Source organism: Episyrphus balteatus, chromosome 4, assembly GCF_945859705.1.
Source record: "Episyrphus balteatus chromosome 4, idEpiBalt1.1, whole genome shotgun sequence".
In the NCBI taxonomy this organism is placed as follows: Eukaryota; Metazoa; Arthropoda; class Insecta; order Diptera; family Syrphidae; genus Episyrphus; species Episyrphus balteatus.
Window position 1 is genome coordinate 37,288,813 of NC_079137.1, and position 14,301 is coordinate 37,303,113.

Below are 14,301 nucleotides of genomic sequence, written 5' to 3' on the forward strand. Positions count from 1 at the left end.
CAGCTTTCAGTCTTATTTAATTTTTAGGAAAAAATGTCTTAAATTTTGGTTAGCATTTAAAACTTGATTAAGATACAAACAAACTACAGGAAAACTTGATGTTAGTCTTAAATTTAGAAGAACGATCGAAATAAGATTTTACTTGGATTTACTTTAGTTTAAAAGTTTTAATTTTTTTTTACAATTTTAACAACTATTTTATTTACTTTGATTTTTAATAACTTTATGTTAAAAAGAAATCATAAAATGTATCTACAGAATTTTTTGGGAGTTTTGTTTTTCTAAAAATTGTAATTGTAATATCAACAGTTTTGCTATTTTTGTCTATTTACAAAGTCAGTGGTAGTTTGTGTGTGAGAGGTGGTTTAGGTGCATTTTTTTTTAAAGGTTATTTTTGATTATAAATAAATACATAATTTCACTTTTTGTACTACAAAAGGATTTGTATTCATTTCTTTAAAAATATATATAAATATAAACACAAAAAAAAGAAAATATATCGTTGGGTGGGAGATCAAATATTACTATATTAACATTAGAATTTAATACAATATCCTTCTACTATCGAAGATGATTGTAAAATTGATTGATTCCTAAAGCGTGTTTTTCTTCGTGGTATTTTTGCAGGATATGTGTTATAACGCTGGTTGTATCATTATCACTGCCATGAATTCTAACTGAATTTTCATTTTCCAATATTCCTAAGAATGCTACATAATTTTTTTTACAAGAAATCATTTAATAAAATTTAAATTTATGTGAATTTTATAAATCTTACCCAAAAACATAGTCGGATTATCTAAACTCATTTGAACTTTGGGCAATTCAAGAATCGCTCTTAGAATTGGTGAATCCTTTGCTAGTCCATCACGCAATTCAATTAAACTCTCAGTTCGATGGCCACAGAGATATTCACAGGCAGCAGCTTTGTTGTTGCAGGTTTTCTTTAAGGCTTTTAATATTTCTTTTTCTTCGAAGCCCATTTCGATTAGCGACATGACGGTTTCTTTTGACGGAGGTATTTCACGATGGCTATAAGAGCGAACTATTTCTAATAAAGCGTTTATATTTTCAAAGATATCCTGCAATTGATATAAATGAAAAAAGAAGTCGACTATTTAGTGAAAATTTAATTTACGTTTTCTGGAGATAACCCAGGCGGGCAATCAGTTGCTTGATGTATGCTATCTTCGTCGCTGGGTATTTCATCGCTTTCATGCTGAAGTAACCATTCGAGAGTTTTTGCATAAACTCCGCTGAAAATAAAATTTCGTTTTTTTTATAAATTTGATGTAAAAGTTATCTCAACAAAAACATTATTGTTCCAAATGGAAGCAGGTTCTCCTATGTTTACAACAGGTAAAATAGTTATTAAAAAAAAAATTGTTACACTCATGAAACTTGGAAAAAAGTTTGCTTTTGGGATAAGAACCAGTTGGGCGGAAGGGTGTTTTTTCGCGGACAAGAGGGAGGGGGTAAAGGTCAAAAATATAGTGAAAAAAATTGTTTGTGGAATATAATGATATGTATGTGATGTTTTTAAGGTATTTTTGTATGCTAAATCTAATGAAATACAAATAAAGTCAATACGATTGGTCTTAGAAAAGTTATTGCCGATTAAAAACAAGGGTGCTTGTTTTTAACTTCAATAGGTAAAATTTAACCGAAATTCGGGATGAAGGTTTAGATAAAGCAGGTAAAAGGGATTCATAAAGTTGGTGAAAGGGTGCTTTTTTAATGGGTTAAGTTATGTGTAAGAAAGATATCATAACAGCTGACATACATTTTCTTAAATTTTTTTTAAACTTGTTGAAAAAGTTTTGTTTGTTTTAAGAACTAAGAATCTACAGATTTTACAAAATTATTTTGAACGAAAGGGTGTTTTTTTTTAAGAAATGATGAAATTCGAAATTATTAAGACAAAAACTGAAAAAAATGTTACACCAAAGAAAATTGGTACAAGTGTTTCATTTATAACAGAAATCAAGAACCTGAGTAGTCTATACAAATATTTTAGATGAAAGGGTGTTTTTTTTTTTGGGAAATAGGAAAAATCCGCGATATGTCCGATAAAATCAAAGGTACCCTTACGAAATTTATAAAAAATATTGTCTTTCTTATGGAAATTTCGAATAAAATAAGTTAATACATTTTTTTCAGTTGAAAGTGTGTTTTTTTTAGGTGTAGAGAAAATATGGATATATTGGAAAAAGTGAGTAATAATAGCGGTACCATATTCAAATTCAGCAATTATGTTACTTTTGAGATTAGAAACAGGAATCTAAAGTGTCCATAAGAATATCATGGTTAAAAGGGTGTTTTTTTTAGTGAAAACAAAAAAGAATGGGTTACCCTAATGAAATTTGGTAAAAAACAAGAATAAAGAGTTTTTATATAAAAAATTTAGGTTAAAGCGTGTTTTTTTCGGAGAGACAGTAAAATCTGCAATTGGCGCCAAAAATCCAATTATAATTGAATTCAAATGAAACGTTGTTTCAAAATTTGAAAGTGATTGGTAAAGAACTTTTAGAAATTTGCATTTAAAAGCAAATGAACATGAAACGCTATGAAATAACCTTGAGTTTTGAATTTTTTTTTTTTTTTTTTTTTTGAATTTTGAACTTTATTTGGCTCAGTGGCCATTTATATTTAATGATAATTTACATTTGATATTTATGTTACATTCAAAATAATTGACCTATAAATTTTAATTAATATAAGTTTTGGCATATATAAATATTTGATTTTTAAATTGATTCAAATTGTTGATATTTCTAATGTTGATTGGAAGATAGTTAAAGGCCTGTAATCCCATGTAGAGTATGCTGGCTTGTGCTCTACTAGTTCTGGTCCGGATAATATTGAACTCTTCTACATTTCTTAGGTTATATGGTATTACTCTTCTTGTAGGTACACTGGATTGTAGGTATTCTGGGCAAAGATTGTGTTTTATTTTGAATACAAACACCATTGCCATCATATAAAGTCTTTGGTTGATATTTAGCCAATTTAATGATTCAAGCATTGAAGTTATTGAGCTATACCGATCACATTTTAGTATTGTTCGCATGGCTTTGTTTTGCAGTTTTTGTAGTCTAGTTTTTTGGGTTATGTTACACAAATAGAGAAGACTTGCACAATATTCAAAATGGGGCTTGACAGTTACATTAAACACTTTTATTGCACTATTTTTAGAAATGTTTTTACGCGTCCTTCTAAGGACTCCTAACTTTTTTGACACTTTCTTACATATGTGGTCTATGTGTTCATTAAATGATAATTTGTTATCTAACACAATGCCAAGATATTTAATTGAGGTTATTTGTTCTATTATAGTATTATTGATTTGTATGTTAAATTGCAGTTCATGTGATGGGTTATTTAGTATCATAAATTTTGTTTTATTGGTGTTGAGAACAAGTTTATTCATATTTAGCCATGTATATATTGCACTTAAGTCTTTTTCAATATTGTCTTTTATTAGATTTAAATTATTTCCTGATATATAGAGCAACCCGTCATCAGCAAATAGTACTAGTTTAGAATATTGTATCACTTTTTCCATGTCATTTATGTAGAGCAGAAAGAGAAGGACACCTAGGATTGTTCCTTGTGGAACTCCTATATTCACTATTGCAGGGTTTGACATTTTATCGTTGACTGTTGTTTTTTGAGAGCGATTGCATATAAAGGATTTGAACCACTTGAGTTCCGTATTTTTTACACCATATTTCTCTAGTTTATTCAATAATATAAAATGATTGACTGTTTCAAAAGCGCGTTTAAGGTCTAAGAAAACAGCTATAACACAATTTTTTGAGTCAATTTCTCTTTTCCAGTCACTTACTACAAAATTTACACAAGTTTCACATGAATGGTTTGAACGAAAGCCAGATTGGTATACACTTAAGATGTTATTGTTGTCGAGGTGTTCTTGGAGTTGAATGGATACAATTTTTTCTATAATTTTTTCATATAATGGAAGCATATTTATGGGACGGTGATCACTACATTTAATTGCACTTGTAGTTTTCTTCTTTGGAAGGATCAGTGATTGTTTCCAAGATTCGGGGAAGACACCACAGTTGAATGAAGTATTTATTATACTCAAAAGGACAGGACCAACAATTTCAATAGCATCTTTAAACATTTTAGTATTCATAAAATTAAAGTCGTTTTTTTGATTTATCACAGTTAAGGTATTGCTTATATCACAGACTTCAATTAAAGTAAACTTAAATTCTATATTGCACTCTTGGATTAGACTTATATAATCAGAAAATATCACAGAATTGGTAAGATCATTTACACTCGTAATGAAAAAGTTATTCAGTTTTTCAGCTATTATTGCACTATTAGTTTCTATATCACAGTTTTCAAATTGCACTTCTGTTATTTCTTCTTTGTTTGTTTTGAGAACATATTTTTTCAATTGTTTCCACATATCTTTTTGATTATTTTCACTATTTGTTTTATTAGATATAAAATTAGACTTTGCAGTTTCAATTTGCTTTTTATAATAATTTCTATATTGATGATAAGTCTGTCAGTCACTGAGTGAATTTGAAAGAGTTGCTGTTTTATAGAAGTTTACTTTACGAGTTTTTGCACTTCTTAACGTGTTATTAAACCATTCTCCGTTTTCATATGGAACAACTCGTGTTATAACCATACTGTCGACTAAATTTTTTAATTCGTTAGCAAAATTGTCGCTTAGCACATTTACGTTGTAAGGAATGTCAGGGTCGAAATCGAAAAAAAAGGGTTTATTCTAAGTTCATTTATGAAATGTTCTTTATTGTACTTACAATATTTAATAGTTTTCTTATTTTGTTTTTTTCGTGTACATTTAATGAGTACTTCAATAGCCTCGTGATCACTAATTTTTAGAGTATGTTTTACTTGAGCACTACAAAGGTATTTGTTATTAGTTAAAACATAATCTATTAAAGTCCTTGATGTTTGTGTAATTCTTGTTGGTTCTGTGTTTAGCATGGTTAAATTATTGTCCGTTATTATTTGGTTTATACGTCTGGTGTATGTATTTGTTTGGTCTAGCCAATCTATATTAAAATCACCCATTATTATATAGTTACTATTACACTGTTGTAGAAAGTCTATCCATTGTTCTAAATAGTCACAGAAAGCATTTTTTGTAGACATATGAGATCTATATATTGCACTTAGGTATATCACAGTTGTATTTTCATATTGCACTTTAATAATAAGACACCAATAATTCATCGCTAAAACATATTTTTTGACGAGTGAGCATTTAAATATTTTTTTAACATAAAACACTAATCCACCAGTGTGACTGGATTCACTATCACAGTTTAACATGTAATAACCGTCTAGTTGGATTTCAGCCACATTATGGTCACATGAGTTTCTGTTAATATTAGGATATCAAAGTTATATTCATTTATAGTTATCTGTAGACTAGTAAAGTTGTTTGCAAGACCTTCGATATTTGAGAAAAAACACTTTATAGTTTCTAGTTGCTAGAAACTATCGCGATTTTCGACAGCCTTTAGCTTTCTTAGAAACACTGGACAATTATTGTCAGATGCTGCATGATGTGTATCCAGCTGGAGATTTGTTTGTTCATTTAAGGAAACACAATTAGCACATTTATACCTATATATCACTATTACATCGTGATTTCCAGCACACTTCATACATATTTTATTTTTATTACAGTATTTTGAGATATGATTATAGCCACAACAATTATAACATTTTAATACTCTTATATATTTCAATTCAATTCAATTTATTTCATAATGGTGTACAAATAAGACTGAGTCTTTTATAGTACCTTAAGACAGGATTTGCAAGTACAATTTAAGTTATTTAGATAAGTAACAATAATAGTACATACAATATTTTAACAAAAACAAAAAAAAAAAAAGTTAGATAAAATTTACAAAATGATTTAAATTTTAGGTAAGAATAATTTTATTAGACTAAGATTAAATATTTTATTTTCAATTTACTGTTTGCATGTTTAATGAATTAAAATAGTTAAATATTGCTTTTTTAAACTGTAAGATTCCTACTATTTGTTTTAAACTTACTGGCAAGGAGTTCCAGAGTTTGCTGGTATATACATAAAATAGTCTAGAAGAGTTCAAATAAGTGCATAAAGGTGTAATAAGATTCAGAGTTCGGGCAGATTGTGAAAACTGTAACTTTTCATATAAATATAGCGGCGTTTTTCTTTGAATTATTTTGTGTAAGAATATACAACATCTCGTATCCAAAAACTGTTCAAAAGTACAGCCAAGGACAAGTTGATGGTATTGAGAGACATGGTCAAACCTACGCAGATTAAAGATATACCGAATTATATTATTAAAAGCAACTACCAATTTATGAAAAGAACGAGAATCAAGCTTAGCGTAAACCACTGCAGCATACTCTATGATGGGCAAAAGCAATGATTTGCTGATTTTTAGTTTGGTTTCAGTAGGTGTTAGGTATGAAAACATATTCAATTTTCGAAGACCACCGTAGATGCGACCAATAGAGGTATTAATATGATCGTTAGCTGAAATGGAACGATTAATTTTAAAACCAAGGCTTGTAACAACATTTTTAAACTCGATTTGGAATCGAGATACGAACACAGGTGGAAGATTGGTTGTATCGAATTTCGGTTTAGAGATGGCAATGATTTGGGATTTTGCTGGGTTAAGCGTTAAGCCATTACACAGAGTCCATTTGTAAATCTCTTCCAGATCTTCATTCATTCGGCAAGTTAAGTCTTCCAACAAGTTAAATGGTCGAGATAGATACATTTGGACATCATCTGCATAGAGATGCAACATTACATTTTTACAAGTTAATGGAAGGTCATTGATAAACATGCAGAATAAAATAGGACCTAAAATTGAACCCTGAGGAACGCCAGCAACCAATTCAATTGAATCCGATGAAATGTCACAAACCTTAACTCTTTGACTACGGTGTGTCAAGTAGTCTCCAATAAGTCGGACAGACCTCCTACTGAAACCAAAATATAAATTGAGTTTTTCACAGAGAATACTGTGATTGACTCGGTCAAATGCTTTTGTAAAGTCAAGCAAGCATAGTAGCGTTAACATACCTTGATCAAACTGGATTCTGATATCGTCAAGTACTTTAACCATCGCCGTAGAGCAACTATGCTCTGCCCTAAAGCCTGACTGCACCGAAGATAATAAGTTTTGACTTCTTACATATTTAGAGATCTGGTGCGATATAACTTTTTCGAAGACTTTCGAAAGGCAAGGCAAAATACTTATGGGCCGATAATCAGCACTCCTTAAAGGGTTGTTTTTTTTGGGTACGGGGATAACATTTGCACGTTTCCAACATTGAGGATATGAAGAGGTCGTGATACAAAAATTTATAATATGGGTGAAGATAGATATGATTTGCGGTAAAATTAATTTAACAAAACGAATTGGAATTCCATCTTCACCGATAGAATTGGATTTTAAAGAGAGAATGTTCAAGACCAATTCATTTTCAGTAACTACCTCAAAGTCAAATTCTGTAGAGGCTTCATATAAAGCTAAGTTGTTAGGCATAAAATTTGTTGTTTGCAAGTTATTGGCTACAAAACTAGTGTTTAGGTCATTTGGATTGGGATAGTTGTGAACTACTTCTTTTCTACCAACTCCAAACGTACGTAAGCTGCTCCAGAACTTCTTAGAGGACTGATTAGGACTTAGTTTTGATTCAAAATATCTCTTTTTAGCTCTGCGGGTAACATACGTTGAGTGATTACGAGCTCGACAAAAGATCTCCCAGTTTAAACTTGTAGAGTTATTTTTCCATCTTGCATAAAGCTTGCGACGACTTTTGATTGAATTTAACACTTCATTAGTAAACCATGGACAGTTTTTGTTTCTTATTATGACAGTTTTCAACGGGACATGTTTATGGTAAAGTTCAAGCAAAAAATGCTGAAATAAATCGACTTTATCATCAACGTTGTACAAGCTATAACAACTATTCCATGGGCAATTATGAGCATCAACTTGCAAGTTATCAATATTAACAGCCTTGAAGTCACGAAATTGAAATGAAGACGAAGTTAAGATGTTAGAAAAATCAATATTGTAGGTGCAAAAAAGTAAATCATGGTCAGAAATCCCTTCGATAGATATTTGGTCGATTAAAAGAACGTTTGACAAATCTGACACTATCATTAAGTCAAGAAGACTTGGGTTAGAATTAGGACCAAAACGAGTTGCATTGGAGTTGACTATAGATAAGCCAGAAGCTGCAATTTCATCTTTGAGTTCATTTGCTCTAATATCATTGAGAAAAAGATCTGAATTATAATCCCCGCATAGAATTATGTTTTCATAGTTCGCCGATATTTCACGAACAATAGAAAAAAGAGGTTCAGGTGAATAACTTCTACTCGGATTGTAAACAACACCTAATATGCATTTTATGTTACCATTAGAAACCTCTAAAAGCAAAAACTCAATCCCAGCGTTATCAGATTTGGCAATGATTTTAGAATTCAGACTCTCTTTGCAGTAAATTGCAACCCCACCTCCAATAGTATTAGTGATTCTGTCGTTGCGAACCAATTTGTAATTGGGTAGTTGGTAAAAACATTCAGATGTCTCGGGCTTGAACCATGTCTCTGTTATGCAAATAACATCAACTCCCGAAGAACCAAAAACATATTTAACAAAATCAAGTTTGTCTAAATTTAAACTTCGCGCATTCATACAACAAACCCTGAATCCATCACGAGCGTTAGAAAGTATTTTCAACATTGATTTAGTACAGACATCACTACCGCCAGACATGATAAAACAAATAGTATTATAGAACAACTACAAATGAAATAGAAAAATAAAAAGTAAAATATCTTTCAAACAGTAAAAAGAATTACATAGGTAAAAATAAATGAAAAATTAAAAATGTATAAAACAAGTAAAAATATATAAATAAAAACTAAAATTAAAAATGAAAAATGTTGTAGGTACCAAAAATACAGCTAAGATGAATTATCATTATAATTAATGATCTGCTCCGGTTGACATCACTGGAAGAGTAGTAAGTGAGGAAAAAGTACTAGCATCAATCTTCGTTTCAATATCATCACTGCTTTTTCTAACATAGACAAAACCATTTTTTGTTCTCGCAGAAAACAGAAATGTATTGGTAAACACGACATCATGAAAACTAGGAAAATAACGGGAATATCTCAAAAACTTGATGTGATACAATTTTTCTGACTCGGATTCAAGGTGCACCTAAATCCTTTAGAAAAGTATAATTTGGTTTCTGTAACAAAAAAAAGTTCAATTTTGTTGAACAGTGTTATTATAGTGGATTTTTCATATTTTGAAAAGATTGACCATGATTTTTCCTCGTCACGTATCACTGTGAATTCCTGCATATTCACTCTCGAAATGACTTTTTTACAGTACCACTACAGTTTCACTCTGGATAAGTCAGTAAGAAGTTGGAATAGTCTTTCTACTCTTGGGACCTTAAAATGGCTTGTTTATGAATTCTATGAGTGTGGATAGTAATTAAAAGCATTTTAATAAATTGTATTGTTTTTAGAAAAACGGGAACGGGTCGTTATTCTGCATTCCAAAATTCTGTATGACCAAAATTCTGTATTTGAATAAAAAATTCTGTATGAACATAATTCTGTATTCCATTATTCTGCTTTTCTATTATTCTGTATTTCAAAATTCTGTAAATCCAAAATTCTGTTTTCAAAATTCTGCAAATCCATTATTCTGCTTTTTGGAATTCTGTATATTCCAAACTTATACATTTTTATCTTGAATGTTGAACAATTTATATTCAATTCACAAATTTAGTATAACAAAGGAAAAATTAGGGAATATGAGTATATGTTCTACTTAAATATTTCAGTTTTGTGTCAGCAAATGGCAATAAAAGACCTTACAAAAAAAGAGAAATAAACCCTTACCTTACAAAAAAAACCAATACAAAATAACAAAAAATAATTTGATGAAATATGTACATAATGAAGATTCTTGGCTTAATATTACTCGTATTTTGGTATTCAAGGTATGTCATTGCCATATGCAAATTAATTGGGGAGATATTTTACTTCAAAGTATTTTCTGCAAAGAAAATACCAAAGATCTGTATTCCAAAATTCTGTAAAAAAAAAAGTGCGCACTTTTTTCATTATCAAAACAATTTTTCTTTTATTTTGGAATTTTGGAATACAGAATTTTGAAATCCAGAATTTTGTGTTTACAGAATTTTGGAATACAGAATTTTGAAATCCAGAATTTTGTGTTTACAGAATTTTAGAATACAGAATTTTGAATTTACAGAATTTTAAAATACAGAATTTTGAATTTACAGAATTTTAAAATACAGAATTTTGGAATACAGAATTTTGAAATCCGAATTTTGGCCCAAACAGAATTTCGACCCCAACGCACAGTGTGTCGTCCCCTTATGATAAATCACTTTTTTTTTTGTTAAAAATTAATATTTTTGCTATTAAAATATAATTTAGAAGTGTCAACTCATATGAAAACATATTTATCTTAGAAAATAACCCAGGTTATGTATTCAAAATAAGCTCCGAAACATGAGTACCTCGGAAATCGAAAATATTTTGAGGAATTTATGGGAATCTTTGAGAGTGTATATTTCACGTTTGGTAATTGTTTGAAAAATTTTATTAATGTTATTTTGTTTACTTGAGTGTTGTTGTAAAACGTATAACAAAAAAAAAATAAATTTATAAAATTATATATGAGTTATTAAAATTTCTTTGATAAATGGCCAAAAAAAAAATTTAATTTTTAAACTTAATTTAAAAAAAAAACATATAAAATCATATCGATAATTTTTTTATATTATTTTGCCTTTGGCCTATACTTAATATTGGCAAAGTTTGGTCTGCTTCTGTTTGCGATTACCAGAGATAATCACATTTATGTGCTACGAATCAAGTACTCAAAATAATTAATTTTTTTAGAAACATCTTCAAGGGGATCACAAAAATGAAAAAATCGATGTTTTTAATAATTTTTAGCCATACACAAGTAACAAAAAGCTGTTCATGTAATTAAAAATATTTTAAATATTGTTTTCAACAAAAAAAAAAGGGAGCGGGTCATAATTCAGCTTGTTAAAATTCTGTACGACAAAATTCTGTGGGGTCAAAATACTGTAATACCATAATTCTGTACGTCATTATACTGTAAATACAAAATTCTGTACGCCAAAATACTGTATCAACAAAATACTGACATGAAAAATTCTGTTTTGTAAAATTCTGTACGGCAAAATATGTACTGTATATCAAAATTCTGTAAAAATGCTGTAAAAAAATATCGTTTTGATCAAAAACGATATTTTTTTACAGCATTTTTACAGAATTTTGATTTACAGAATTTTGATGTACAGAATTTTGAAATACAGTATTTTGACCAACCAGAATTTTGCTATACAGAATTTTGACTTTCAGAATTTTGTTCCTACAGCATTTTGCACATACAGAATTTTGACATACAGTATTTTGACATACAGTATTTTGAATACAGAATTTTGCAACATACAGAATTTCGACCCCAACCCAAAAAAAAATTATATTTTTCTGCATACTAAATTTTTAATATAATTACTTGACCCGGCCACGCTCTACTGTGTATTATAGCGTATTTACCAACCTCGCCGATATAAGAATTTACGAAAATGCAAATAAAACGTTATTTTAAAATTTGAAAGCGATTGACAAAAAACTATTCGAGATTTGCTATGTAAAGAGAAGATAAACAAAACAAGTTGACTTCAACTTAAGATTTCTCAAAGTAGAAAAAAGATATTGAAAAGATTTAAACGGGCTTTAAAAGAAAACATTTAGTTCTTTTAGAAACTGTCACAAATTTATTTAAAATAAATCACCACGTTCAAGAACATAACCTCAAAAACTGTTAAAAAACGACATTTCAGATTTTCTAACGGGAATATTTCAAAAACGTGATATGATAGAATTTTTCTGACTTCGGATTCGAGTTCAGCAACCTTACGAAAAGTATATTTTTGTTTATATATAAAAAAAAAAAAAAATAATTTTGCTCACAAGTGGCTTCTTCAATAAATGTTAATTTCATAAATTATACTAAAAAAAAAAGTAATAGGTTGTTTAATTTGTTAATTTGTAATTTTTTTTTCTATTCCTGCCATAAAAACACAAAAAAAGATATTAAAACTCCAAAAACTTAGCTGCAAGTATTTATGATAAACTTTTGTATGGGCTCGACGGGTTGGGGTCGAAATTCTGTATGTTGCAAAATTCTGTATTCAAAATACTGTATGCCAAAATACTGTATGTCAAAATTCTGTATGTGCAAAATGCTGTAGGAACAAAATTCTGAAAGTCAAAATTCTGTATAGCAAAATTCTGGTTGGTCAAAATACTGTATTTCAAAATTCTGTACATCAAAATTCTGTAAAAATGCTGTAAAAAAATATCGTTTTGATAATGTAAAAAAGTGCGCGCGCACTTTTTTACATTATCAAAACGATATTTTTTTACAGCATTTTTACAGAATTTTGATTTACAGAATTTTGATGTACAGAATTTTACAAAACAGAATTTTGCATGTCAGTATTTTGTTCATACAGTAGTTTGACGTACAGAATTTTGTATTTACAGTATAATGACGTACAGAATTATGGTATTACAGCATTTTGACCCCACAGAATTTTGTCGTACAGAATTTTGACAAGCAGAATTATGACCCGCTCCCGGGCTCGACACACTGTGCCAACCCTAGAAAAACAAATATTTCTACTTACTTATTCACTTTGAGTCCATAAGTCGCTTTTTCTTTCGAAAATCCCATATCTATAAGGCACTGCAGTGTGTCATCCTGATTGCTTTGTTTATTGGCAAGTTTACGTTTTAATATCCCAATCAATTTTGTTGCATGAGGTCCAACTCCGATTACACGCGCCGAAGCTTGCGCCAGAGATATTATAACTTTTCTTACATCAAATTGAAGCTAAAACAAGAAAAATAACAATTCATAACAATAATTAAGTCCAACCGAAAAATCTACTTACATCAGATTGTTGGAATATTTCATTAATATCCATCGGATGTAATGGATTTGGAGAAATGGGAATATCTTTGGTAGCATTTGTTATTTCATCGGCAGTTGGTGGTGCAATTTGTTTGGCAACCAGCAGATTTTGAGTTAAAAAACGACGTTTCTGTAAAATAAATGTTTCCTGCTCAACAACATTCAAACGTTCCAAACTAGCCATTTCATCGATCTCAAGACCAGTCGGTTCAGTTCTAAGCATACGATATTGTGTGCTCACGTGCCACACGTCGGACACGTTAAATGAGAATTCACCAGTCTCTTCGTAGAGTTCGAGGAGAACTTCTTGTTTCAAATCGACAAGTCGTTTTGTAGGATCAATGAAAAATGCCAACACTCGACCATTCGGACAAATAACCCGAACACGAATCTTTTTAGGTCTTGGTTCATCTTCAATTTGGACTTGGGGTTTTCTACAGAAAGAAAGATTCTTTTTAGTCAACCAAAGAAGTATAAAATTGATAAAAACCTTCTATTGAAGATTTCTCGAATTCTTTGCATTATTCTGCCCATAAAATTGACAATTTAAAAAAAAAATTACTACTTCCTTCCTAGCTTACTTACAATTTTGAATGTTTTTGAGTCGAAATACTTGGCCCATTCAATTGTGAAGTGGAACTCGAACTACATGCTGCTTCAGATTGATAATGTTGTGATGTAGTTGAATCTTTGTCAGTTCGTTTGCTATTATTTCGAGAAGCGACCCATTTAGCGCGGCGTTCTGCAAATTTTTCCCTTACCCAAGGTATCATGATGGTTGTGAATTGTGCCTCCCGAATGTTTGGTGATTTAAAAAAGCCTTATTGGCAAATAATTGACCATATTTAGGTATAAGCAATTGTATGATGTATTGATGATTTGATTTTATACATGTTTTTTAATTATTTTATTTATTATTTTAACTTAATTAAAATATTTATTCTTTGGTAGAATTATTAAAAGTTTTTGTTTTCGTCTGATTGGAAATTTTTTTTTTTTATTTGTTGTCAAAGTTTTTTGCACTTTGTGTGACATTTTCCAGTTTTTTTTACATATGGGAAAGTATAATTTTCCATGATGATGAATGGAAGTGGAATGGTTTAGAAAAAAGTTAAGCAAATGAAATGGAAATGAGATAAGGAAGACGTTACATTTAACATGTTTCTCTCTTTCAAGAGTTGAACAGCCCTTC

General features: G+C 29.9%; 1 protein-coding gene across 2 annotated transcripts; it reads right to left on the reverse strand.

The window, feature by feature from the left end:
• Window positions 1-502: 502 nt before the first annotated feature.
• Window positions 503-14,092, reverse strand: LOC129920069 (ubiquitin-associated domain-containing protein 1). Of its 2 annotated transcripts, none has more exons than XM_056001236.1 (6): window positions 13,695-14,092; window positions 13,090-13,543; window positions 12,823-13,028; window positions 1,139-1,256; window positions 779-1,082; window positions 503-710 (listed from the first exon to the last, which is right to left on the reverse strand). In XM_056001236.1, the coding sequence occupies exons 1-6, from the start codon at window positions 13,880-13,882 to the stop codon at window positions 562-564; spliced, it is 1,419 nt and encodes a 472-aa protein (XP_055857211.1). In that variant the 5' UTR covers window positions 13,883-14,092; the 3' UTR covers window positions 503-561. The 2 variants fall into 2 exon arrangements, with proteins under 2 accessions (XP_055857211.1, XP_055857212.1); XM_056001237.1 differs by having other exon boundaries at window positions 13,600-13,716.
• Window positions 14,093-14,301: the final 209 nt, after the last annotated feature.

What these genes read in the sequence shown, in the direction of transcription:
- LOC129920069 (XM_056001236.1), bottom strand. Translation starts at nt 13,882, where the DNA reads ATGATACCTTGGGTAAGGGAAAAATTTGCAGAACGCCGCGCTAAATGG. An exon ending in ACTCAAAAACATTCAAAATT is followed by an intron (nt 13,544 to 13,694) that starts GTAAGTAAGCTA and finishes TTCTTTCTGTAG; the next exon opens with AAAACCCCAAGTCCAAATTG. An exon ending in TATGGACTCAAAGTGAATAA is followed by an intron (nt 1,257 to 12,822) that starts GTAAGTAGAAAT and finishes TTTTATTTTCAG; the next exon opens with CGGAGTTTATGCAAAAACTC.